At 41.4% G+C, this 27,381-nt stretch overlaps 6 protein-coding genes across 6 annotated transcripts; 5 read left to right on the plus strand and 1 right to left on the minus strand.

The window, feature by feature from the left end:
• The first annotated feature begins 1,694 nt into the window (after window positions 1-1,694).
• Window positions 1,695-5,186, plus strand: LOC137128914 (claudin-4-like). The gene is made up of 3 exons (XM_067507595.1): window positions 1,695-2,356; window positions 4,134-4,142; window positions 4,462-5,186. The coding sequence occupies exons 1-3, from the start codon at window positions 1,881-1,883 to the stop codon at window positions 5,093-5,095; spliced, it is 1,119 nt and encodes a 372-aa protein (XP_067363696.1). The 5' UTR covers window positions 1,695-1,880; the 3' UTR covers window positions 5,096-5,186.
• Window positions 5,187-7,619: 2,433 nt separating this feature from the next.
• Window positions 7,620-8,810, plus strand: cldnf (claudin f). Its single transcript, XM_067507593.1, has one exon. It carries the CDS (start codon window positions 7,764-7,766, stop codon window positions 8,490-8,492), a length of 729 nt encoding a protein of 242 aa, XP_067363694.1. The 5' UTR covers window positions 7,620-7,763; the 3' UTR covers window positions 8,493-8,810.
• Window positions 8,811-9,700: 890 nt separating this feature from the next.
• Window positions 9,701-10,902, plus strand: cldne (claudin e). Its single transcript, XM_067507594.1, has one exon. The coding sequence runs from the start codon at window positions 9,807-9,809 to the stop codon at window positions 10,437-10,439; it is 633 nt and encodes a 210-aa protein (XP_067363695.1). The 5' UTR covers window positions 9,701-9,806; the 3' UTR covers window positions 10,440-10,902.
• Window positions 10,903-16,083: 5,181 nt separating this feature from the next.
• Window positions 16,084-18,229, plus strand: cldnj (claudin j). The gene has a single exon (XM_067508160.1). The coding sequence runs from the start codon at window positions 16,745-16,747 to the stop codon at window positions 17,378-17,380; it is 636 nt and encodes a 211-aa protein (XP_067364261.1). The 5' UTR covers window positions 16,084-16,744; the 3' UTR covers window positions 17,381-18,229.
• Window positions 18,230-18,717: 488 nt separating this feature from the next.
• Window positions 18,718-20,706, minus strand: sbds (SBDS ribosome maturation factor). The gene is made up of 5 exons (XM_067508159.1): window positions 20,472-20,706; window positions 20,112-20,241; window positions 19,775-19,975; window positions 19,325-19,489; window positions 18,718-19,172 (listed from the first exon to the last, which is right to left on the minus strand). The coding sequence occupies exons 1-5, from the start codon at window positions 20,597-20,599 to the stop codon at window positions 19,047-19,049; spliced, it is 750 nt and encodes a 249-aa protein (XP_067364260.1). The 5' UTR covers window positions 20,600-20,706; the 3' UTR covers window positions 18,718-19,046.
• Window positions 20,707-24,654: 3,948 nt separating this feature from the next.
• Window positions 24,655-27,347, plus strand: LOC137129482 (claudin-4-like). Its single transcript, XM_067508695.1, has one exon. It carries the CDS (start codon window positions 25,210-25,212, stop codon window positions 25,882-25,884), a length of 675 nt encoding a protein of 224 aa, XP_067364796.1. The 5' UTR covers window positions 24,655-25,209; the 3' UTR covers window positions 25,885-27,347.
• Window positions 27,348-27,381: the final 34 nt, after the last annotated feature.

The following is a 27,381-nucleotide window of genomic DNA, read 5'->3' on the forward strand; positions in this document are numbered from 1 at the left end:
AGCTGAAACCATCTTTCCTCAGTCCTAATAGTGAAAATTCCTCCGTGCCTTCTGTGTGTGGAACCCAATCTCCATAGGAGGGCCGAAGTAGCTGTAATGATCTTACCTTGAATAAAATAGAGGCATTATAGTCCTAAAGGCACTTTTGGCCACCAAACACTGCCTCCATTCACTTGTGAAACAATCTGATCATCTCTCTACCTCTCTGCCTTTGCCTCCTCTTACTATTCCCTCTTTTGACCCAGTATGTTAACTGGAATCACTTTGCACGGTGTTTGCCGTCTCCCCAACATTTCACTCCTGCAGGTTGTCTGAGTGCCGTGAAAAGCTACTGAGAATTCAAGTGGGATCCGGGCGACAGCTGCTCGTTCTTCTCCAGAAACAACGTAGGAGACGGCAGCAACTCTTCCGCCTTTAAGGACTGACAGCACTGCAAGGTCAGATTTGATCTCTTTTGATTTCACCTGCAGAACATCTTTCCTCTTAACGCACGTTCTTAGTGTTGTACTTGGTGACAAATAGGGTTTAACGGAAACAATATGTCAAATTGTTGCTTTCCTCTCGAGGTTCTTTTTTTTTTTTTCTACTAACATTTCTACTTGCAAGCAGCTTATTACAGCCCAGACTTACATTTTTATTTTATCTGACCTAACTGAGATCCACACAGGCATAAGCAAACCTTTAATATACTGTAGCACCTACAACAATTACACCTCCTGTAAGTGAGTAATGTGTGTATCAGCTGATTAGTGATTAGTGAGAATGACAAATATGGTTGTTTAGGTCGGAAGATCTTCTTTATAAATCTGTGTAATCAATTACATTTACTAACTTACGTACTTACATTTGTGCCTTAAATGTATGAGGAGACTTAGGGGTTGGAACATTCAGCCTTTCTGCTTCATTCTGTGGTTTACGGTTTATCAAAGTTGTACATGAAACTCTGCATATATTTTGTGTTTGTGTGTGTGTGTGTGTGTGTGTGTGTGTTTGTGTGTGCTCACATCTGCCCTTCTGATTTTAAAAAGTTGCTTTAGAGGCCAAACATTTACTTACAAAACTCTGTGTACTAAGTATTTAACTCTAACAACAAGCAGTAAATTAGGAAGGTAATTTGTGTTTTGTGTGCACATACCGTGTCCAGCCTGAGCCGTTTGGTATCTGTGGACAAAAAAGTATTTGGTGTGTTCTACCTTTGTCTTACACTGAAACTCCTTAAGTGGAAAAGATCAGAGGCCAAGGGTCAAAGGTTAGCAGATAACACCAGGGGCTTTTTTTTCCCGTAGAATTTTTCCACGTCATTCTCGACAGAACCTGATTTCATGGAGCGTCTTTAGAAAAACCCTAAAACTCTGATAAAATCTTTAGTGCGTCACAAGGTGCAGATGCAGGAAACATTTTGTGTTGTAACTTGAAACTGAAAAGTGCTGAGTTGGGCACCTATCTGTAACTGAGGATGTTATACCAGAATCTCTTACAGGTGACATTTTTTTCCTCTGACATGTGTAAAACAGTCTTTTCAGTCCGTGTTGTCACAGCGCATAACACAACAAAAAACGGAAACAAAAAAGAAACATAAAACTGGGGGTGTGGCTGGATGTATTTTTTTTAAAGTCTGGCAAACTGATCTTTGCGGTGACTCACAGCAAAGTTTGTCTGACTGACACCAAAACTGACAGGATGACACATGACACACACGTAACACAGTGTGTGCTTTTCAAACCCCACCCGAGCTCAGCATATGTATAAAAACCCCACTTCAGCCTTGCTCCAACATTTACTCCTGAGGGACCTCACAAGAGAGACATCCAGAGACAACACTTTGGGATCTTAGTTTTTTTTTCTTTGGACAACCGTTGCAAGAAGCTTCCCGAGGAGACATGGTATCGGCCGGCATGCAGATGTTGGGCACTGCCCTGGCCATTATTGGCTGGATCGGGGCCATCATTGCCTGCGCTCTACCCCAGTGGAAAGTGACGGCCTTCATTGGCCAGAACATCGTCACGGCTCAAACCAATTGGGAGGGCATCTGGATGAGCTGTGTGGTCCAGAGCACAGGCCAGATGCAGTGCAAGGTTTATGATTCCATGCTGGCCCTTTCCCAAGACCTCCAGGCTGCCCGTGCCCTCATGATCATCTGTATCCTGACTGGCATTCTGGGGATCCTCCTGGCCATGGTCGGGGGCAAGTGCACCAACTGTGTGGAGGATGAAGGGGCCAAAGCCAAAGTTGGCGTGGCAGCTGGTGCGGTCCTCATCGTTACCGGTGTTTTGTGCCTCATCCCCGTGTGCTGGACAGCAAACACCATCATAAGGGACTTCTACAACCCACTGGTGATGAGCTCTCAGAAGATGGAGCTGGGGGCTTCGCTCTTCATCGGCTGGGGTGCTGCAGGCCTCCTCATCGTGGGCGGTGCACTCCTCTGTGCCAACTGCCCTCCCAAGGATAATTACTCTGCCAAGTACTCAGCTCCCCGTTCAACTGCACCCAAGGGCTACGTCTGAGGAGAGACGAGCCACATCCGAAGCCCAGAGACTGAAAAACGGGACTTGAAAGTCAAAAAATGAAATTCATATTTCACATTAAGTATGATTTGGATTATATTGTGTTCAGCAGGATTTGAGCTGTTAAGTTCAGTTAGAGCCTTTAATGATTCGTTTCATCAGTACCACACCCAGCCAACGGATGTGGACAAAAAAAAAAACACAACATAAATACTGGGACATAAAATGTGTTGCTTGAGTGAATTTTGCTTTTATGTTTCTTTGTTTTAAACCGTTTGTGTCCATTTACATATCATTTCATCACGTCTGCCTTCAACTGTAAATAAATATTTTTTAGCAACACTACAATTTAATGTTTCTTATGTTCTTCCAAAAATGCTTATACTTTTATCCAAACAGGAGCCTTAAGTAAGAAGATAGGGCGGCTATAGCTCAGTTGGTAAAGGCAGTTGCTTACGGACCACAGGGTGAGTGGTTCGATCCCCGGCCCTGGCTATATGTCGAAGTGTCCCTGGGCAAGACCCTGAACCCCTAACAGCCCATTTCCCCTCCAGCGATGCAGTGCTGGTCCAAGCCCGGTAAAAATTGGGGAGGGTTGCGTCAGGAAGGGCATCCGGCGTAAAAACTGTGCCAAATCAACATGCGGACAATGATCCGCTGTGGCGACCCCGAACTCATGGGATAAGCTGAAAGGAGAGTAGTAGTAGCCTTAAGTAAGAAGATATGAGCTGCTTTGACATATTATATTTAATAAACATAAACCATAGAGCTGAGTAAAAATAATATTTAAAAAGAATAAAACATTGTAAAAATACAGAATTTGACAGCAGGGGGTTTTTACCCGAAGAAACTTACAGGTAACAAACACACACCTGTGTGGTGCCTGAGGACACTTGTATGACCAAGAAGAACCAGGAACTGTGCTCCAGCAACTGAGCCACAGCTGCAAACTTCCCCCAAAACACATCCCCGTTAAACTGTAAGATGCTCTTTACGCCCCCTAAAAAGTCTTTTGGAAAGCTTTGAAAGCGGAAGTGACATTTGATCTCTGCACGGACATTTAGCACAATATTGCTGGGAAACCAGTCGGGGTTTGTGAATAAACCCTCGTGAATTATGAGACGTGTGATGACTTTTGCGAGAAGCTGCATGTGAATAGAAATGTTAGTTCTGGCGTCAGAGGGAACCGTTTGTGCTGTGAGTCATTTAGTGAGTCCTCACCTGTCCAACACTGCCCCTTGCTGTAAGGAAAGTAGCACAACCACTTTATTAGGTACACCTGTACAGTTAGTGCAATTCCCACCTCATTCATTTTACATTGTATGGCAAAGGTTGTAGAACCACCTCTGCCACCCGCCTCGAGCTCAAAAGAGAGTAGAATTATCACCTTTCTGACAGTTTCAACTTAAAAACTGAGAAATTATAACATGGTAAAAAATAGAATTCATGGTGGAGCTGCTGTATTGGATTGAATGAAATCATGCAGCTTTACCTTATAAAGTGGCCAGTGAGTGTTCAAATACCCAGCTAACAGTTATGTAATGTGGCTTATAATTAGAACTTATGTCCTAAATATTTCATTTTTAAATAGGTTTTCCTGTGTTGACTGACAGTTTCGTGAGAGCGAAGTTTATTTGTGTTCAAACTGATTTGATTTATTTGATTCAAAGTGATTGAAGTTTTTTCTTTATCGTGTGTGTTTATGACCTTTGTGTTTGAATTTTTTGTCAATCAGAGATTGAAACTTTTCTTCAAACAGGTCAGCAATACTAAAGGTCACTTGATCTTTGTTTGTGTGTAAACTATATCGTGCCAATAGGAGCCGAGGGCCGTGGTGTCACACACCCTGATGTCAGTGTATCATCTTCTCACACAACAGTATATAAATACAAGCCAACCACAATCCACTTGTCTTGATTTTTTGGGGATTTCCATGTGTGAGGAACAAAGCCGACAGAATGGTCTCTCAGGGGGTCCAGATGATGGGCATATGGATGACTTTCATTGGCTGGTTCATGGTCATTGTGGCGTGTGCCTTGCCCATGTGGAAGGTCTCTGCTTTTATAGGGGCCAACATAATCACGGCTCAGATCGTGTGGCAGGGCTTGTGGCTGAACTGCGTGGTGCAGAGTACCGGCCAGATGCAGTGCAAGGTGTACGACTCCATGCTGGCGCTGCCCCAGGACCTGCGGGCCGCTCGAGGCATGATGGTCATGTCGATCGTGACCGGAGTCTGGGGAGTCGTCCTGTCAATCATCGGTGGGAAGTGTACTAACTGCATCAAGGACGAGCGGACCAAGGCAAAAGCCTGCATCCTGGGTGGCATTGTGTTCCTCCTGTCGGGGATGCTGTGTATCATTCCAGTCTCCTGGTGTGCCAGCACCGTCATCACCGACTTCTACAACCCGATGCTGATGAAAGCCCAGAAGTATGAGTTGGGAGCGGCGCTGTATATCGGCTGGGCGGCTGCCACACTGCTGCTGATGGGAGGAGGACTACTGTGTTGGAACTGCCCGCCCAAACACGAAGCCCACCGTGTACCCATATTCACACCTCTGAAGTTAATCTCCCCATTAACAGAAGAGGTGTAAAACAGTTAGTCCTTGTACACGGACGCTGCTTTAAACGTTCCCCTGGACTCAAAAATCCATTGCTTATAATTTAATTTGTTGAGTCTTCCTCTGTTTTCTTGGCATAATGATGTGTGTGTGTGTGTGTGTGTGTGTGTCTGGGGGGGGGGGGGGGGGGGGGGGGGGGTCGTCACTAACAGGATAGTTTCTCTGACCTCACTTTAAAATCTTTTGTTTTTAGACGTTCAAAGAAAAACAGGATCTCGCTCTGTTTATTGCAACACAAAACACAGGACTTAAACAGGACAGGACATGGGAGACAGGACAGTGGCTACAGGACATTTACAAAAGAAATCAGGGATTGTTGTGAGTGATCAACTTTATGATATATATTCATACCTGATATTCATTTAAAGCAGTGCATTTGATGAACACTTTGCTTCCAATTGTAGTTAATAGCATAAACGGCGCCCGCATCCCATTTAGCTTTGTCAGCACTGCAGACCGTACGTGTTGGCTGTCACTCCTGCAAAGCTGGATCAATTCTACCATTCAGCTTTTTCTGAACAACAAAAACTTGACCTTAAAGTAACAGAGTTTATCTAGTATCCTTTTCTTTTTTGCAGACTGCACCCTCCACATGTAAAGAGGGGCCCCCCATGGCCCCCCATGTTGGCACCATTCTTAATGAGGATTATAAATCCCCTTAAAACTCCCATAAAGTGCTGCCCCCTGTGCCTGGAATTATTCTCCAGTTAGAGTAAATGCACAGATTTATACAGACTGTTTTTGTATTTGTTCCTAATAAAAGAAATGTCATCTTTAAAGCCTTGATGGAAACTAAAGCAGGTGGACATACACACTCAAAACTGCTTAGTTGGAAACATAAATTCGGCTTTGCCTGCTTCACTTGGAATAAAAATGACTTGTGTTTATGTGTGACTTGTGTTTACATTTATAAATGCACTGGTTAAATGGAGATGTTATGAAATTATAGCACGTATTGTCCCTGTACGTTTTTATTAGTACAAGTAAGAAACATAATGTCAGTCAAGGGGGGATCTAGAAAACTTTTATTGAGGTGGCCAGACTGGTCGGAATTTAAATCATTTGGAAAATGATTGAAGAGGTTTTGAGCTCAAATTTAAAAACCTTTTTGGACTCTACATTGATTGGCTAATAGTGTGTTTATAAAGTGTTTGTTCAGTGTCCAAAATGTCAAATACAGTATAGAACCTATCTACCATTTATTACTCCAAATAGTCATTTGCTCACTTCTGTTTAAAGCAGGGAGAAGACAGCACCCTGTCACTCTGGCAGGGAAATCTTGGCACTGGCCCACCCCGCCCCCCACCACCCCCCTCTAATTCCCCTCCTGAGGTCAAATAAAAGCCAAATAAAACTGCATTAAAATAAAATTGCAAATTCTCTGTAATGGATGGATGGATCCTGTGCTGTCACTGATAACAATCTGAATAAATTCCCAAAGCTTATATCAAAATATCAAAGAGTGTGTCTTCACACACTCATTAGCCCCCAACAGATGGCTGCCCTGAGGCTGTCCCATTGATCATTGTGCTGCCACTGGGGTCAGGTAGTTCCAGAGGGAATAAAAACGTTACAGGAAATGACACTGTTTGTCTCGCCATGAGAGCTTGAAGAATTTGTGTTGTGGAAAAGTAACAATACGTTTGTGTTCTGACTTTGCTCTTATTAGGCTTCACAAAACATGTTGAGGGTCAACAGTTTTCTTTACCCAACAGACTTTGCTGACTTTCAGATGCACTTTACAGTAAATGCAAAGTGACAGCATCAGCATATTCGTAATCCAAGAGAGACCCAAGGACAAGAAAGACTCAGAGTCATAAAAAAAACACTTTTCAGAAAATACAAATGCTAACAAATGCTGTTCCTTCCTCCATTTTTGTCAAAATCCTCACAATGTGGAAGCAAAGACATAAAAATCTTATTTCCACACTGGCTCTTTAAACATATAAACTACACCAAAGAAATACCAAGAAGTTTAGTGAAATAATCTCATAGTTTGAACTTTGAACTATCTGCTTACAAAATTTATATTGGAGCTGAAACAAATATTTCTTGTTCATGATAATGATGATCTGCATGATGATGATGACGCATGTCACCGATAACAAGCTGCTGTTTTTGTTAAACACCAAGTTTCGACAGTAACACAGATATTTCTCCTGTTTTTTTTTTTAAGGATAATTTTTCTTGTATTTTTTCCTTTGTGTTGTTAAACAAATCTGAACCACACACTTGACATTTGTGTCACCAAGAGCATAAAATTCGATTCTAAAAAGTACTTGTACTTTTGTACTTTGTACAAAAACATCTAATCTGTGAAAACACGTCCATGTAACTTCATCATTTGCCATCTTTGCCGGTTTCAGTATCACAGCCACTAACTTGTTGTTGTGTTGTAACTGAGTACAGAGAAGTCTGCATATGTGTTTTCCAAGAACAAAAGCAAGACAATGTTTAAATATGGGTGCCACTCCTTCAGCTCCAGGAAGAGGAATCTTGTTTAGCCAGTTGAACTCATCGGACTGTGAGACAGCCCTCACCATGTACATTCGCTGACAAACAGCAAGTGTGAAAGCTGTGTCACTTCGAAAGGGAACCGGACTTTGTGCTTCTGTCGCTGCCGATACAAAGCCCCTTTACCATGGGGAAGATTTGCAGGGAGGTGACAGGTCAGGTCTTGAGCTTCATCGGGATGGTTGGGGTCGCAGTGACCTGTGGGATCCCCATGTGGAGAACCACCTTCTACATCGGAGCCAACATCGTGACCGGCCAGATAGTGTGGGACGGCCTGTGGATGAACTGTGTGATGCAGTCCACCGGGCAGATGCAGTGTAAATTGGAATGGTCTTTGATGACGCTGACCGCAGATCTACAAGCTGGACGAGCTCTGGTTGTCATCTCTCTTGTCTTTGGCTTCTTGGGCGTAATGGTTTCCTTCCTTGGAACAAAGTGCACCAGCTGCCTGAAGAAGGAGTCGTCAATGTCACAGGTGGTGATCCTTGCCGGCTGTCTAATAATTGTTTCCGGTGTCCTGATCCTGATCCCAGTCTGCTGGTCTGCAGCCGTCACCATTGCAGAATTCGATAGCCCCTTGGTAATAAACACACAGAAGAGGGAGATTGGAGCCGCCATCTACATTGGCTGGGGCTCTGCTGTGTTTCTTTTGATTGGTGGGATCTTTCTAGCCACTTCCTGTCCTCCTCAAAGACCCATGTATGGATATCCAGGCTACCAACCAGCTCCAGGATACCCCTATGCACAACCTATTTATGCTCCCCCATCCAACGGACAATACTCAAGCACAGGGACTTACGTGCCCACCAAACCATATGCAGTACCCACCGCATACTCTCCAAGACAGTACATATAAGAACTGACAGGTCCAGCAGAGGATAAGGACTTTTAGGTTTTCTGCCATGATGACTCCAGAAACTTGTGTAGTCTGATTTATGTTTCATCAAATGTTTTCTCTTTTGCAATGACTTTGAGCCCTTTCTTTGTTTATGAAGTTTTGAAGTAAGTGTAATATTGCGTCAGCAAAGCCGAGTGCACTGATATATGTATTTCCTTGTCACAAAGATTTTGTAAATTTTGTAAAAAAAAAAAAAGATCATTTTTAATGTTGTTTCTCGTCTGTAAAAGTCACTTTATTCACACAAATGTTAATAAAATATTTGACCTAAATTCATTTCTGTTGGTGGAGTTGTTTTTTTATTACATTGTTGCTACTTTATGTGAACATTTTACAAAGTGAGTAATTCTGTGAGAGGCAAGAAAAAACATATATATTATAGCTTAATATGATTTATAATCTTATAGTAACCATATAAAAAATGACAACAAGTCTGAAATGGAATTTTATTTCATTTTAAATTCAACAGTAGAAAAATTTTCTAGGTCCTTGTCGTGGTTAATTAACGGCTAATTGATAACTTCTATAATTCCTATTCTGACAAACAATTGATGATATGAACCCTCAAACTGCCAAACCCCAGCCTTCGAGTTTAAGCCAGCACACATCTTAGCGCTGGTCCCGAGTCTGGTTAAAACAGGGGAGGGTTGCGTCGGGAGGGGCTTCCAGTGCAAAAACCTTTGCCAAATCAACGTGCAGGCCACATGATCCGCTGTCGGGACCCTGAGGTAATTGGATAAGCTGAAAGGGAAAACAAAAAAGTTTGGAAGACGTTGAACTGAGTAATGAAGTGAATGGAGCCATAAATGGATGTTCCTTCTGTAGCTTCTCACATCCGGTGATACTTCCACCCATGTTGTTGTATTTAGATTTTTTTTAAACCTGAAACTTGTGGCTGGACCTGATCTTCCAGTAACCTGCCCGATCCAAAGTTGGCCACCAACAGTGCATTGTTTAAACGAGGAATGCAGGCCTTTTTCACCGGCCTCATTTACATAGGGTTGTTCAGGACTGACGCTCGTCTCGTCGAAACCGCTCTCTGTCAGCATACAGATAATGTGAGGTTTCTGGTTGGACAAGTACGTCGTTCAAACACACAAGTTTCAGGTCAGAGGGAAGGACACTGTGACTCCACCTTCGTCAAAGACGTCCTTATAACAAAGGGACGAATGCCACAGTCAGTTCAACTTTACATCCAGAGCTGAGCTGCTCCAACACCTTCAACTCTTCTGCTTCTGTTCAGCTACCAAGGGACTCAAACAAGACTTCATCATGGTGTCGATGGGACGACAGATCCTGGGCTTTTCCCTGTGCATCGTTGGCGTCCTAGGGGCCATCATTGTGTGCGCCCTGCCCATGTGGAGGGTCACAGCCTTCATCGGGGCCAACATTGTCACAGCGCAGATAATCTGGGAAGGCTTGTGGATGAACTGTGTAATGCAGAGCACCGGCCAGATGCAATGTAAGATCTATGATTCCATGCTCGCTCTGCCTCAGGATCTTCAGGCTGCCAGAGCTCTTGTGGTCGTCGCCATCATCGTGTCCATCTTTGGTGTCCTCCTGGGAATCGTTGGGGGGAAATGCACCAACTTTGTGGAGAATGAATATTCCAAAGCCAAGGTTGCCGTCGCCGCAGGAGCTGTTTTCATCTGTGCTGGAGTTCTCATCCTCATCCCGGTCTGCTGGTCTGCCAACACCATCGTCAGGGATTTCTACAACCCCCTCCTGACAGACCCCCAGAGGAGGGAGATTGGAGCTTCACTCTACATCGGCTGGGGCACAGCTGTACTTTTCATCCTGGGTGGTGCGCTCCTCTGCAGCTCCTGCCCGCACAAAGACAGCCCAGAGTATCCAGTCAAGTACTCCGGAGCCAGATCCACAGCCGACAGCCGAGCCTACGTCTGAGACCTCTACTATCCTCAGACGTACCACGACCTATTTTACTTTGTTTTTGTTTTGTTCTTTTATGTGACAAGCAGCAAGAACTGACTTTCTGAGAAATTCAGGATTCTTTGGTGGAGGCATGAGTGTTTCTGAAGGAATGAGGAACACGTTAGGAAGATGTTACGTGAGACTTCAGTGCTGAGGGGAAAATCTTCCACCAGTACGATGACTGGACTGAATGAAAGCTACACTGTATTAAAACTCTGTTAAACCTAGTTTTCCATATTTGGATATTTGGCATCACTGTGTTTAGTAAAATGTTAACAGTCAGCACGATGGAAGTTAATTTGTACAGTGTCACTATTATATTTGATTTGTCTCTGTGTAAAATATTTTTAAAATGTGTTTGTTTGCGAGCAATATCAAAGTACTGCTTTTATTTACTGATTTTAATTACTGTTAATAAAACATTTACTTAACTGTTGTTGTTTTGTCAGAGCTTTATATTTATGCAGACAGTGCAACTTTAAATGAAACCAACAGTATAAAAAAAAAAAAAAAAAGGACAAGAAACCCAAGCAATTATTTGTTTGAGGGTCACAGACACAGACAAGAAAAAAAAATTGACAGACAGATAGTTAATGTCAAAATACCTTCTAAAGAAACTAGAATTACTGCATATTTCATATTTGCAATCTCCAGTTAGGGAGTAGTGATTGTAAGCAACGAGCCAGTGATAGAACAGTTTCCACATGATCTTATCAGAAATCTTATCTGACTGATTTGCATTAGCTTCAGTTACACGGGGAATAACATTTTTCATGGTTTAGAACTTAAAGAGGTGACAAACTGGAGCGTGTAAGGTGCAGTTGACAATGTAGAAACAAAGCTCTTCATGCAGATGCTCAACTAGTTTAACCAGTATTGCAGTGGTGCTGGTGAAAATATTTTCGTGGAAATGGGAAGGTTACTGTGCTGTAGTACCAAGAAGATCCGTCCCCACACACCAGCCACATTAAAACACTGCCCTGAATAAGGAAAAGACTAAATACAGTTGGGTGCAAAGCTTTGCATCCATCTTATTTTGAACATTTTTTTTCGTCAGCATAATAATAATGTATGTGCAGCCGGTACAAATAGTTATAGCAGATTTGCACCACCTGACTGCACATGACATTTTACCTTGTTTATGTTGAAATCCTTTCAAAATAAAAGAATACCAACTTTTGCAGCCAGCTGTAAATGATTCAGAAATGATTCAACACTACAACACTTTGAAATCTCTCAGCTGAGTATTACACAACAATGTTCCTTTCTCCTTTAGACAACAGTTTAGTTGAGGCTGTGTTGAGCTAAAAATATAATCCAGTCAGACGATCCTTTGTGGTTGTGGTTGCGTGGGCTTTGCTCTCCAGCATATTGTTACTGAAATTCAACAATAACCACAGCTACATCAGCTCTGAGCGTTGAGTTAAAGATAATAATTGAGACCGTTTTGCGTTTTATTTCTTGGTCATTACACAGAAAGTACCAGGAGTGTTTCCAGGTAGTTACTATTAACCCTTAGCCAGTCAGTTGGTGATGAACTGTCTTGTATCAGCTCAGCTAACAGCCTCTATGATATAATAATGTATGAGTGAACATACACATGGGTGAGACTGTCCTCCTTTAAAATACGACTCTGCTGGTCGTTTGTCCAAGGAAGTAAAAACCAATACGACATCCTGGACCTGGGGGGGGGGGGGGGGGGGGGGGGGGGGTCTGTAGCAGCTGTGGCAGGTCGTCATTTACCATTTACAATAATACAGTACATAGTATTCAGCCACTGAAACATTTGCCAGGTTGATGTGGATGGATGAGTTTCCAACTGGAGAGTTTCAGTATGAAACCGCTTTCTGTTGGTCATGGGACGATGCAGTAATGGTGAAACCAATAATGTTACACCAACCCCCGTTCTGGCGCAATTGTAAAACAGTTACGATTTACGAGCGCTTGGGGTCATATGACAGGGACAAATGGCCTATATGGGCATGAAGGTTGGAGGACATGTTGGATTGATTACCCTCATGTGAATTTGTAGGACTTGTCTAAAGTCGCGCCGGCAGGGCAAGAGGGGTGACCTGAGATGATGAGTACCTGCTGGTGGGCACCTGCTGTAGAACTTTGAAGAGCTGACGAAATCTGAAATTCAAAAAGTCACGGCCCTTATCAATACATCAAATGTTATTATGTACATTTAAACGGGTTTCAAATATTTTTGTGATATTTCCGTGATTTGGAACAGCTACGGTTAGCGGGGATAGCTTGTATGTGTAAATATCGTAATTTTATAGTTATGGTTCTCACTGGAAATAACCTCTGTGTTTCTTACATTACAAACACATCTCATCACAAACATGATGTCAGCAGAGACCTGTGGGAACACACCCTGTTCCTTTGCTACACTTTTCTTGGTTTCACATTCCTAAGTTGCTCCGTGCCACTAGAAAAGAATCTACCTGAACCAGTTACGGGTTAATAAATCACTGACTCACTGCTGAGACAATTCAGAGCAACTCACTCAAATGAGTTTCAGTAAATTAAATTTCCACTCGATCACATTTTACTTGTTCCAAAAGGTTTCTACACATTTATTCTTTCATTTTTTTGCTCAACAACACAGACACTAAAAAACAGCAAAGCAGAGATACAGCATGTCTTAAAGTTAGTCTCACCCTAATTCCGAAAAGCTCGACTATTTCTGCCTGATTAGTGAGATGAACATTGATTTGGAGCATTCTCAGCTGCTCAGACGGAGCAGAGGAGTCATTGTGGCTTCCAATCGATTTCAAATACTGGCTTTAAGTTTTTAAGAATCTAAGCTAAATGGTTGAAAGTTAAATCTCACATAAGCCCCAGTTTAGAAGGCTCCTCTGAAATGCTGGGACACACAGATGCCACCGATGTCACTGAAAAGTGGCTTTCATAAAAACGATTACGATTCCCGTTTGACCCATGAAATGTTTACATATTTTTGTGTTTAAAATAAGGGTGGAACATTTTTCTATTGAAAGAAAATGACCTTTTTTTTGCCACAACTTTCCAAATAAATTCCCTCCAAAAAATGGTCAGCTTTACGAAATATGATCAAAACTTGAAATTTTACAAACCTTTCATTTTACAATCAAAAGACGTAGCTGAAAACAACATGTAAAGCCTTTTAAGTATTAGCAATGCTGCTAATACGGACATCAAGAAAATAATTTTACTTGACTTTAAATTACAAAAATGCTGTATTTTAAAAATATTGTCAATGTTTGTGACAGTATTACATAAACATATCTTTACAATACGTTACTAAAAACATTAAATCAAAGAGGCAAAATTGTGTTTTATTAAAATAAATATAATATAAATATGTGACACTTTGAATTTTCTTTAATGTCTGTAAATCTTTATCCTTGATAATCTTCTGCTAAGTGTCTTTGATTTATTACAAATGAACGTCATTTATTTGCACTTTTCACAATACACTTACAGTACAATGATTAGCCACAACATTATTCCACCTGGTGGTTTTAATATAAATTCTGTAGTTTGTCCACATTTTGCTGCCTACTGAGCTGCATAGCTGCTCAGAGTGGCCGACCCTTATCCTCCATGGCTTTAATAAGAGCAGCAGGGCGAATGTTGTGGCAGATCTGTGTATGTGTCCACATGTAGAAACTTCTGTTCTTTGAGACTAACTGTCAGGGTCGGCTCCTTTACTTCTCACATTTTGCAGACTTGTGACCTTGTCTTCCATTAAACCTGCATTATGCTGCACGTTATCTGTCAACAAGTCCTTGTGCTCTACTCTGCATTCAAAATGCCTCAATTTGCAAGTTGATGCCTTTTTCTACAAAATATACACCAACACTTTGTGTAATAATCTTCCTCTTCTTCCATAGGAAGCACTGAAACGTGAATCCAAAGCCAACGGCTTTCGGCTTGTCCCTTCAGGGGTCACCACAGCGGAACATGTTCCGCAAGTTTTTTTTGTTTTTTTTTTGTTTTTTTTTTTGCCGAATGCCCTTCCAGCCGCAACCTTCCCATTTTGGCCGTGCTCGAGACTGGCACTAACTGGCACTGGTGGCTGGGTGGGGCCAAGCCTGATGGGATGGGATTTGAACCTGCTGCCTTCTGCATCCCAACCAAATGCTCTACCACTGCACCACCACCCAAGAATTAAAACATTAATCATTATGATTAAACATGAGAATGCTGCATGACTGGTATTTCTTGGCGGGGCCCACAACATGTTCTTCATAGCACGGCTTTATGCCTTCCATTCTCACTGGGCTTCAGACACACAGTAACACCAGATCAGCCTTTAATATTGTCTCACAGTCCCCACAAAGACAAGACCATGGCCTCCAGGGGGATGCAGATGGTAGGCAGCACCCCTGTCTGCCTCTTACCGATGTGGCGCGTCTCTGCCTTTATCGGCAGCAACGTAGTGACTTCGCAGATCATATGGGAGGGTATCTGGATGAACTGCGTGGACCAGAGTACGGGCCAGATACAGTGTAAGGTGTAGGACTCCATGCTGGCTCTGAGCGCGGACCTCCAGGCGGCCCGCGCTCTCGTGGTGGTTTCCTTCATCACAGACATCGCAGGACTCCTCATGGTTTTTGCTGGTGGAGAGTGCACCAACTTCATTAACGAGAGCAGAGCCAAAGCCAGACATATATTTGAGTTTTCTAAAGGAACAGCATGAAGAGGACGTATTTATTACACACGCAGGCAATGAAGGAAATATGCACTTTGTCTTTATAATGGAGTCAAATGTCAGATGCTGCTAGATGGTCTCTGTTAAACATGTATTGTTTTTTTTGGGTTTAAAGTTATTTTAAGAAAGTACATAAGAATTTTGCATGTGTGGGAAGGTGAGTGGTTGCAGCTGGAAAAAACAAAACTCCAGCTGCACTATATGCATGCTTTCGTTCATAATAAGTGCCATTCTGCTGTGATTATTTTCTCCAGTGTTTGTTATTTTTACATACTTTAAAAAAAAAGAAACTGAAAGAACCAGTTTGTTGGGAACTCACTAGAGAACAAATAAACCAGCACGGTGAGTCAGGGACTTGCAGCCTTGTTGGCTCGTGTGTCCTGTGAAGCACAACATGGTTTTAAAGAAGTTGCTGTTAATTGATTATTCACTAAAGACCTAACGTGCCACAAAAGATTGTAAAATTAAAGATGCTGCCCTGGATTTTGCAGGCTTTTATTTCTTCTTCTTATTACATGCGGACAAATGATCCGCTGTGATGACCCTGAACTCACAGGATGAGGCAAAAAAGCAAAATATATATATATATATATATATATATATATATATATATATATATATATATAAATATATATATATATATATATATATATATATATATATATATATATAAATATATATATAAATATATATATATATATATATATATAAATATAAATATATATATATATATATATATATATATATATAAATATAAATATATATATATATATATATAAATATAAATATATATATATATAAATATATATATATATATAAATATATATATATATATATATATATATATATATATATATATATATATATATATATAAAAATAGAGAGAGAGAGAGAGAGAGAGAGAGAGAGCATTGTTATTGTGACAGCAGATCAGAGATAAGGACGTGGGATGAACTACATTTACCCTGTAAATGTGTTTATCTCGTCTTGTGACATACTGCCCCCTAGTGGCCCTTGGTCTCCATGGCAAACACAATTGAGAAGCACATGACTGCAGACAAAAATCAGATGTCCAGAAGGTCCAGAGGGCTTATCGCCTTGACCAGGGGCTTTCCCTAACCTATACAGTATTCTTATCATGCCTATATTGTCTCCAGTTTGCATAATCCATTGCGTAGGTTGAAATGAAATAGCTGAAAATAGCTTTTTTATTTGAATGCATGAAAATGATACAGAACAGACCAAAATAATGTCCCTTCTCAGCTGACCACAGCAAATTGTCAGAGGGAGCTGTGGATCTGTTGATGGATCACTCACAGTCCACGTCATAGCATCCTTGGACAACACATTAAAGCCCAAGATGTCACTTCGCATAAAATTCACCTGTGTTGAATTATTAGTATTAAAACTATAAGTGTCATTTAACAGTGTCAGAGGTATTTGCTCTTTACTTATATCCTCACTTTGCCCATTTGAATAAATCTGTCTGCTATATGAATTATTTTTATTGACATGTCTATTCGGAATAAATAGGCCTTTTGTTTCTGTTCCAGGTTTCACTCCTGCCTTCTGTTCCATGGCTCTGGAGGAGCTGGGCATCAGCCTTTCCATGATAGGCCTTGCTGGTACCATCCTGATCTGCGCTCTCCCCATGTGGAAGGTGACCGCGTTCATTGGCACCAATCTGGTGACCATGCAGGTGTTCTGGGAAGGGCTTTGGATGACCTGTGTCAATGAGTACACTGGCCAGATGCAGTGCAAGCTTTATGATGCCTTGCTGGACCTGTCACCAGACCTCCAGGCGGCCCGCGGTCTCATCTGCATTAGCCTGGTGCTGGGATGCCTTGGATTCCTCATCTTTCTCCTGGGAGCTCGTTGCACCAACTGCTTGAGCCACCCGAGAATAAAGGCCAAGGTTGTGCTGAGCTCTGGGGCGATCTTCTGCCTGGCATCCCTCACCTCCATAGCGGCCGTTTCCTGGACGGCCAATCGCATCATCAGTGACTTCCACAACCCACGTGTCCCAGAGGTGCTGAAGCGAGAGCTTGGAGCAGCCATATATATAGGCTTCGTGACCTCTGGGCTGCTGTTCTGTGGGGGAGCAATTCTGTGCACAACCTGCCCTCCACAGAGGGCCAGGGTCCACTCCAGTAGGTACACGCAGACCAAGAAACACTCACACAGAAGCTACGCCATGAAGAACTATGTGTGAAGTGACGACTGAACACACACGTCAAGACGTGTTTGAGTATTTGACTTAAAGATAAATGTACTGAACTGTGATGCAATGAAATCACCAGAATGTAGTGTTAAGAAAAACTATGTCAAATGGTTTTCTGTGTTAGGTAGCCATATATCTGATCTGATGTGACGTTGATTAAGTCAACAAGATGCATCAACACCATGACGTTTCATGTCTTAAGTCCTAAGACTTAAAGAACGGCTTTACATTTTCTCATCAAGGGTGTCAAACATCAGTCCGGGGTCCTTATGAACACTGAAAGAGCTCTTTCTCCCTGTAATTATTCCTCCTGTTCATACTGGTCACTGAGGATCTCTTCTTAAGGCCCTTTCAGTGGATGATAGTGGGCAAAATAAACCGTCCGTTTTTGTGCCAAAATGTTTCAAAAAGCGTTGCTAAAATAAATCTTCATCTGTCCATGTTAATGAAATTAAGCGTATTCCCTCTTTGTGTCTCCCTGTTGAGTTGCAGTGGAAGGAACATTACAAAAAAAAAAAAAAAGAAGTTTTAAAAGAGAACAAAACAACTGAAAGATGTCCCATTAATGTGACCAATTCAGAAGGTTGAAGAATTTTATTGTTCTCTGATAAACTTAAATTTTTGCATAGGAAGCATTTTCCAGGTTATCGCTTAAATGCCTGTATTAACAAAAGGAATGATTCCAGTAAGTCAAGTGTCAGTGTTTATATGGAAATATGTGATCCCATCCTTGAAAGCTAAACCTCATTTGGCAGCAGAGACATGTGGACTGAACACCATCTTGTACTTGTTTATTGTCTTGGTTTGGTGCAAGTTATTCCTTTCTTTTCTACTTTTCACGTGGACAACAAGACAACGCAATTTCCCCATGAGATCAATAAAGTTATATGAATCTTAAATGGATATATTCTTTGTTTTTGACCACATTGATGTATAGAGAAGCGATTTCTGTCACTTTGTGTTGTCATAAAACAGTTGGCTGAATTATAAGATCTTTATATAGAGAAAATACACTCACTGACGACCGTATGTACATAGGTACAAAGTCTTTCCTGGTGCTCTCTTTGCAGATTCCCACCGCCTGGACGTGCCATCACACCAGTCAGCCACTGGAGGGCGTTGTGCTGCTGAGGAGAGAATGGGGACCTGTGCTGTACCTTGGCTGGATCTCCACTGCCTTGATGCAGGTTGGAGCGGTGTTTCACTAGGTACAGCAGCCTGAAGGCAGCAGGTACCCGAATCAAGAGGAGGAGCTTTATCACCCACTGAGCAGAATCAACAGGTCTACATTCACACAGAGCCAGTATGAAAACAGATCAGAGCCCATCTGAGGGGTCTATGATGTAGGATTTAATCAAGTGTAAATGATTAACCTGGAAAATCTTTAATACATGGATATGGCTGCAGATACATTTATAGGCAGAGGTCGTGCATGTTGAGCAATGATGCACAGGTTCACCTAAGCATGAAGCTTTCATAAGAAAGCCCAACCTGATGTGTCATTGTCTAGTTTTTAATCCTTTAAACATTATGGAGCTGGGAAAATGGAATAGCTGGCTAGATCATAAATATAGTCTCTAAAATGTGTTTTCGGTTTGTGTGCCATAGTGAAGCGTGTTGGTGTGGATATAGTGCAGTGTCCTGACTGATTGAGTGATTATAGTTTCTCATCTCCTTCCTCCACGTCCTTCAGACTGAGAACTTCTAGAGAGCCTTTGCCTTTAGTCTCACAGCGGATCAGTTCATCAATCTCTCTGAAGCAGCCGGGATCCACCAGACACACCTGAAGGCGAGGGAGGGGGAAGGGCCAACACATCAGTCAATAGAGGCGAAATGGAAAGATTACAAAACAGGGGCTATCTATGAAAACCAGTCACACTGGATGTTTAGCACTTAGTTGCTGTCCGAAATTAACTAAGCCTTTAGGCTCCTCACCATTTCCAGCTCCTCATCAAAGTCCTCACTCTCCACAACCTGCAGAAGTGGTTTCAGCTTCTCCTTTAGCCTCTTGGCCTCTTTGGCTGGCAGCAACAAGCGCAGTCTCATGTGGGCTCTCTGGATCTCCATGGTCTCCTTCAGCTGTCGGATCACATCCAGAGCCTGGAAACAGGCGAAGAGTAAAAACGGATCATCACTTAAAGTAATGGAAATAATAAAAGCATAAACTCACAACTGGATTTCTTCCTCATAAAGAACTTAAAGGTGGCTAGCAAACCTGTGAAAAGCCTGACCACGCTTGAAGTTTCAAAAGTATATGCACACTCTTGAAACTTCATCATTTTAAATATCACGATCGATAAATATTTTGACCTCAGGGCCAAATCTCTATGGGCCTGCTACTCCAATAAATTTGGACAGGTGGGGAAAAAATGCTTGGTAACAAACCTGCTGCTTAGAGCTCTTATTGGCTTTGACAGAGTAGTGAATGTCCTTCATTGCCCGCTCGATGAGAATGACTGTGTATGGTCTCTTGGTCTCAGGATTGACACATTTCTCTGCTACAATAGCCGCAATATCCCTGAACGTTGTCTCCAACTGAGTCTGTCTTTCCTTGTCTGACACTTGCAGCTCTCCTTTGGCCAAGACCTGTCATCAAACAAATAAAAGGAGCAGATAATAGGTCAAGAAGTGGCAATGAATATTGTGCAAGACTTTGTTGGCAAGTAGATAAAGTGAAGGAAACATTTGGGTGCATTTATTTTTATTTATTTATTTTTTTTACCTGTTTACATATTTCTGTCTGATCATCTGTCCCAAAAGCTTTGGTTAAATCATCCTTCTTTGCTACCTGTCCCTTGGACACATTGATAAAAACAGTGTGTGTCTGCAAAACTTCATCCAGGTCTTTCTCTCTGTAAGAAAATACATTGTTTGGGGCTTTAAATGTGTTTTTCTGGCTACGTTTAGCTTATTTAGTTAAGCGTTTATAACCGAGTATCCGGACAATAACTGGAAAACTACTGAATTTATTTTGTTATGTGTAAAGCGAAACCATTGACTTTAGCAGGCAATAAACACGACCGTCTGTAACTACTCAGTAAAATGATTTAAAGATTGCTGCTGTTGTTGTAACGCTACTCACGCTCCTAATCTCCAACTCATGACTTTGTTCTTGTAGCAGGCGATTTCAAACCGCTTTCCGCCCTTTTTCATCCTCACCACCGCCACATTTGTCAGCCGTATTTGGTTTGTCGGCGTAAATATAGACATTTTTTTTTTTTACATTTAACAACACAGGCAAACTCTATACAAGCTGATACTCCCCCCAAAAAATATGGTGTCAGATAAATGTTGATGCGCACGAAGTACGTTCCCAATGTGTGTCCGGAATGAAACGTCTGTTGAACAAAAGTTCCGATCTGTATTTCTTTCGTTCGTCCGTTTCGTGTATTGATGAAACATTATTTGGAATGTTTGTAAAACGATTAGAATAAAAAAAAAAAATATGCTAGAATAGGTATCATTAAGCTGCCGTTGGTTAAGCTTCTTGTGCCCATTTTCATTATAGTTCTTTTATTCCTAACCATTTATTTAATGAAATATTTACTTGTAGTGGAGTATGATAGCTACACGTTTACTGCAGTGTTACTTTGTTGTACTTTTGCCCCCTTTAGTTAAGCATTGGTTGTTAGCAGTTTCAGTATTTTAAACCCATCAAAAGCTCAACTGAGAAGAATTAAGTCCAAAATTTGACTATAATTCATGTTGTCAACAGCATCAAAATGTGGTACTTTTCAGAAGACATTGTCTAAGATGTACTTAAGTACTTTTGCACTTAAGTACATCTTAGAGTATATTTGTACAAGGCTACACAGGGATCTGATCCATGCTTATGCCCTCTGCTTCAGCTGTATTCATTTTCTTTCCTTCATTTGAGTTTCCATTTGTTGAGGTACTAGAACGGAAGTGTCAGTTTATCTAATGAAACATTTGAATATTCACTTCAGATCAGGCCTTCCAAAATACCAAAATCCTCTAATTAATCACAGAAAGACAATAGTACTGTGTGTTCATCTAAGGTATTTTAATTATGTCAGGCTAAACTCTTCTCTATTAAAATTAAAACATCTCTTTTGGCACTTCTGCAGCTGGTGGCACCGAATATGAACAACATATTCTTTTTTCTTAGAGGGCCCCCAAAGATACAGTCCAGCCCTAACCCTGAACTTCTGTACCCATGATGTGCAGAGAGAGTCACACATTAGTTTTAGATTTGTTCCTGCTTTGTTTCTGTCTGCAGTGTAAACCACTGAAGGAGTTGGGGTGTGTGATGCCCTTTGCATGTCCTGCACAACAGTTGCAGCAGCTGTTGGTGCTATTGGAAGCATCTGTCTTCTCTCAATATAATGTTTTACCAGGGCTAAACCCAGCTGCTCCCATATTTTATGGTCCTCAAACCCAAGCAAAATAAATCTTGTATAATCTCTGTGTATTCCAAGTGTATTAATTGAAATATTCACTACTGTGAATCAATCACATGGTTTAAATTTAAAGTGTAGTTTTGCAGACATTATATATAATACTGACTAAAGGCTCCAGGCTATGGGCTTGTCAGGAAAACTAAGAATACAGTTGTTAGCTTTTATTCAGATAAAATCTTGGATAACATTAAAAAAAAAAAAAAAAAGAGGAGATTTATGGATGTAGTGAGAGAGGACATGAAGTTAGTTGGTGTGAGTGAAGAGGATGCAGAGGACAGGGTTAGATGGAGGCACATGATTCACTGTGGCGACACCTGAAAGGCAACAGCCGAAAGGAAAAGAAGAGGAAGATATATTAAACCGAATATAATATAGGAGTTCATAATTCTGAAGTTTATGAGAAGCACTAGATGACAGATGAGTCTGATAGTCATCAATAGTAAACATTAGGCATGAAAGAAACCTTTGACCAGACTCATTTGGAAAACTGGAACCAATGAAAATAAACAGTGCATTGAATAAGCAGGCAGACAAATATATTAAATCACATATGTCAAAAACACAACTTTAATTTGAAAACGTGTATATATTGAGCAATGCATTAAAAGTAAATTTGAAATAATTATTTTACAAGAAAAACAAAATTCTTCCCGTATTTATTTTTTATACATGAAAAAATGTGTAATTAAGATGTACGTTCATATATGTAAACATGGATAGTCCATTATTAAGCATATGTTCATTAATGACCACAAACTGTATTAGATTTTTGCAGAGTCGCGCTATACAGAAATACTGCGCGGCACAGTACAAAGAAACTACACTTCCCATCATGCTCGTCGACCAAACAACATAGTGGCACATGGAACCAGGTGCTGAGGACTCGGTATTTTAACGTACCATTAGCAGCAATGCTGAGCTTCTTCGTGATTACTTTGCTTTCCATAAGTCGCCTGTGTGCCTCGGATACTAAAGGTGGGTACTAAAGGGATCCTTAGACCCTCAGCTTGAAGATGAGTAAAATACTGTGTAACTGAGTAAGATCCTAACTCCAGCTTTTAGAGCTGCTCCTCAGTGCTTACTGCTTGTTACATTGTATTAACAAAGTGCATAATAATTAGTTAATTGCTGAAGTTCTCTGGATTATTATTATTAGGAGGTTGGTTTTCTTACACAGCAGCAGAGAAATTTAGATTTATTTAGTGCGACAGTTTTCAGTGATGGAAAATCTCCGCAAGAAATCCAACCTTGGGCAAGACCAGTTGCTCCCTTTGGGTCTGATGAGCACCTTGCGTGGCAGCCACCACCATTGGTGTGTGAGTGTGTGTGAATGGGAATGAACATTGTAAAACGCTTTGGATAAAAGCGCAATATAAGTGGACATTTGCCATTTAGAAGAGTTCTTTAGCTATCAAAGCTGCTCTTTACACAGAGTGTGTGTATGTGAGTTGAAATGATCAGGCTAATGGCTTCATGTTGCACTCCCAACAATGCAGTTGAAGTCAGATGGGGATTCCAAATGTCTCAGGAAGTGCAATGTTGGGGCAAAGATGTTATGAATGTTCAAGGGGAGCATGATGTTAGAAAAACACTCTGCATGGTGCCCATGCAATTTATCATCTGTTGACAAAAATATGAAAATGACACTTTTTTTTCTTATCCCTCCAAAAAGGTTAGTGCAGTTACGAGCACAGACCTATATCCACATGCACATACTAACAGCTTTCATATGCATCACAGCACACACAGATGACCGGTTGTCATGGTAGCAGGCACCTCAGAGCCAGTTCTAGCTGTGACTTCTTCCCCTCAGTCTGCAACAGTCACTGCACTCAGCAGAGGTGACGGGGTGGCTGAGAACTGTGGTGAGGGACAATCATTGTGATTTATCTACCACTTCCAGCACTCATTCTTTTTATTTTACTGCTGCACATGTAGGCAGAGGCTTTGACTCTGGGCCTGCATTGTGATAAATCCTGTGAAACTCAATAAACATGCACACGGTTTTCTTTTTTTAATCAGGCGCCCAAGGAACATGTTAACAGAAGGAATGATTACAGCAAGTCACATATGTGTCTGTGTTTATATCGGAACTTGGAAAAACTGGAACCTGTTCTTTTAATATCAAGTCAAACCTCCTTTGGCAGCAGAGACATAAGGATTGAACACCATCATTTCACATTGTGTTCTTTTAAAGTGTTGATATAAAACAGTTATATAAAGAAAATACACTCACTGACCACAGCATGTACATCTGTACAACCCAACACAGCAGCTCTAACATCAATTCTACTTTTCATTACTTATAGGTTGAAACTGTCAGAAAGGATAATGCTTTTACTATGTATTTATTAACGTAATTGTGGGTAATGGAGTCAGCCTAGATTGCATTATATTAAGAGGTGGTTCTAATGTTTTGGCCCATCAATTCATTTTTTTTTTTAAATGCACTCCTGTTACAATGTTATTATTATTATTAACCCCCATGTTGGTCCTGGTGGGTCAGGTGAGCACCTTGCTTGGCAGCCACTGCCATTGGTGTGTTTGAGTGTGTGTGTGAATGGGAATCAACATTGTAAAGCGCTTTGGAGAAAAGCACTATATAAGCGACTATTTATTATATTTTACAGGTGTACCTAATAAAGTGGCCAGTGAGTGTATGCATCTAACCGACATTTTAACATGGCTACATAAAATCTGTCCCGATGAATCATCATATGGACTTTTCCAGTTATGATGAATGCATTTTGTTGCCATAGTCCTTTGAAGTTTTTTGAATGACATGGATTATGTCATCATTTTAATTGAATCCTAAAGAGCAGCAGCTTGGGATCTTTGAATTTAAAAAGACAAACATGTTCCAGCTGTATCAATGTGATACAGTAAGAGAAGCTTTACACTCGAGTGAAGTTCCGTGAGGTGGTGGTGGGGTTGTTGTTCTCCACCCAGTAGCTCCAAAGACGGAGTCAGCTACATTCATTCTGTAAGAACAAAAATCCTGAACACACAGACACACACACAGAAGGATCTTTAAATCAGGTTTTCTCTCAGAACTCGTGACTCAGGGCTGAGAAATGTCAGCACAGTGGAATCTTTGTTTTCCCCTCTCAGCAGAAATTGGGAGAAAGGGATTGTTTTGAAACCATGGCAGAAAAAACAGGGATTTCCCTCCTCCACCCAGCTGCAGCCATGCAGCCTTCTTCTGTCATGAATTCCAAAGAACCGGTTTCCCCTTTGTGAACGCACATCCAAAACAGACCGTCGCACACACACAGATCTACCTCACTCATGCACACACACGTTAAAATAACACCCCACCCCACTGCGCTGTGCTGCCGGCTGTTTTCTGGTTAGGAAGTCGGGCCTGCACTGAAGAGGAGGAGCACGCAGGCTGGAGTCATGGAGCGACAGCTGGAGCTCGCTGCCCACGGTGTGGGCTTCTCAGGGTGGGTTTTTGCTGTTCTAACACGCTGCCTGGCCCTGTGGAAGGTGAGCGGCACACTGGACAACACAACAGCTACTCTGCCTGCTTACTGGGATGGGGTGTGGCTGGAATGGGATCACTGGGACTTGGCCCATGACGGAAGCCTGCATTGCTCCTTCTATCAGTCTCTCATGACTCTTTCTGGAAGTTTTCGGACCTGGAGGGCACTCATCATGGCAGCCATCGGAGCTGGGGCTTTTGCAGTGGGGATTGGTGCAGTGGGAGCAGTGTGGTTCCCTGTGCGCCGCCAGGTCAAAGTGTTTTGTGGCGCTGTCTTTGTTTTGTCTGGAATCCTGCTGCTGATTCCCACAGCCTGGACGTGCCATCACACCAGTCAGCCACTGGAGGGCATTGTGCTGCTGAGGAGAGAATGGGGACCTGCACTGTACCTTGGCTGGATCTCCACTGCCTTGATGCTGTTTGGAGGGGTGTTTCTCATGACCAGATGCCCCACTCGCGGGAACCAGGTACAGCAGCCTGAAGGCAGCAGGTACCCGAATCAAGAGGCGGAGCTTAATCACCCACTGAGCAGAATCAACAGGACTACATTCACACAGAGCCAGTATGAACGCAGATCAGAGCCCATCTGAGGGGTCTATGATGTAGGATTCAATCAAGTGTAAATGATTAATTTGGAAAAGCTTTAATACATGGATATGGCTGCAGATACATTTATAGGCAGAGGAAAAACTCTGGTTGTGCACGTTGAGCAATGATGCACTGGTTCACCTAAGCATGGATTTAACATAAGGAAGCACCACCCAAGCCATGTGTCATTATCTAGTTTTAGCGATGAGGGTGTGGTTGGGTCAGTGTGGGGCTGAATCTTTGAATCTGCATCTTGGGTTGACTTTTTCTGGCTGTAATTACTTGATACAATTAGTGATACTAATGTGTTAGTATTAGACCACATACTGGAGCTCTGTTGCACGAATACATGACAGTAATACAATGTATTATTGTAGACTGGCAAATGTGTTTACATGCAAAATTTATTCTTCACAAAACTACATTGTGGAATAAAATTTAGAAAGTGTGTTAGCTCACTGTCCCACAGTGCACTTGACAAAGGTAATAATGTGAGGAGTATTTTCAGACATACACTGTTTTTTATTTTTGCAGCCAATGTCAATGTAAGTTAATACATTTATTAACAGTAGAATGCAAAATAATCAGATGTCAAGCTGGACTTTTTTTAGAGACAATTTCACATGATAAAATCAGGAGGATACCATTTTCAGAAAGATCAAAGCTATACTTTGTCCAAGCTGAATTTCCTGCAGAATTGAATGTTAAAATTTCACAGAAGAAGTATTTTTCAAATGTTGGACTTTTTATTGTTTCTAATGTTGCACTTTATTTATTTATTGTTGCAATAAATAACTAAAGGAGTCATTTCGGTTGGTTTTCTCCCTGAAAAGGCTAATTTATATTGATTTTGAGTTTATTATGCCAAAATGTACAATGTGAGCAAAATCTTTAGGCCTATTTTATCTGTATTTTATCTGTCTGTGACTTTATACTTTGTGACTGGATGTTTTTGGTAGTTTTTCTGCATCATACCAGCTGGAGCTTGTTTTGCAAATAAAAAACTTTCAAATTACTGTACTTTGACGTATACCATGTCCTGCTGAGGTAGTAGATGAAATGGAATTACAACAAATTTTATGTACACAGTTCCTGCACTGTGAGCATGTGGATGCACTTATGGATGGGGGCTGAAAAACACATACAGCTGGTGATTTCCTAACCAGGGGACAGTTAAAAAAAACATAGATCTCGCACCACCTCCTTCTCTTGAGCTGCAGTGGACTACGCAACAGAGTGAATAAATTATGTCTCAACATCAGTCCCTCCAGGATTTCATGGACCTTTTCATTTTTTTCACCATAAAATGATGGATTTTATGCAAATCTGTCGTTTGTCGGGGTTGATGGGGGGGACTTGTAAATTTATGTTGTCAACAAAATGTAGTACTTTTTAAGACATTGTTTTCTCAGTAGTTTTCGCCGTTAGAATTAAAACATCTCTTTTGGCACTTCTGCGGCGGGTGGCACCGAATATGAACAGCATCTTCTTTTTTCTTA

Source organism: Channa argus, chromosome 6 (genome assembly GCF_033026475.1).
Source record: "Channa argus isolate prfri chromosome 6, Channa argus male v1.0, whole genome shotgun sequence".
NCBI lineage: Eukaryota > Metazoa > Chordata > Actinopteri > Anabantiformes > Channidae > Channa > Channa argus.

Coding starts and splice junctions, on each gene's coding strand:
- LOC137128914 (XM_067507595.1), top strand. CDS start 1,881: ATGGTATCGGCCGGCATGCAGATGTTGGGCACTGCCCTGGCCATTATT.
- cldnf (XM_067507593.1), top strand. CDS start 7,764: ATGGGGAAGATTTGCAGGGAGGTGACAGGTCAGGTCTTGAGCTTCATC.
- cldne (XM_067507594.1), top strand. CDS start 9,807: ATGGTGTCGATGGGACGACAGATCCTGGGCTTTTCCCTGTGCATCGTT.
- cldnj (XM_067508160.1), top strand. CDS start 16,745: ATGGCTCTGGAGGAGCTGGGCATCAGCCTTTCCATGATAGGCCTTGCT.
- sbds (XM_067508159.1), bottom strand. CDS start 20,599: ATGTCTATATTTACGCCGACAAACCAAATACGGCTGACAAATGTGGCG. Junction 19,976..20,111: donor AGACAGAAATATGTAAACAG/GTAAAAAAAATA, acceptor GTTTGATGACAG/GTCTTGGCCAAAGGAGAGCT. Junction 19,173..19,324: donor TTGATGAGGAGCTGGAAATG/GTGAGGAGCCTA, acceptor CCTCGCCTTCAG/GTGTGTCTGGTGGATCCCGG.
- LOC137129482 (XM_067508695.1), top strand. CDS start 25,210: ATGGAGCGACAGCTGGAGCTCGCTGCCCACGGTGTGGGCTTCTCAGGG.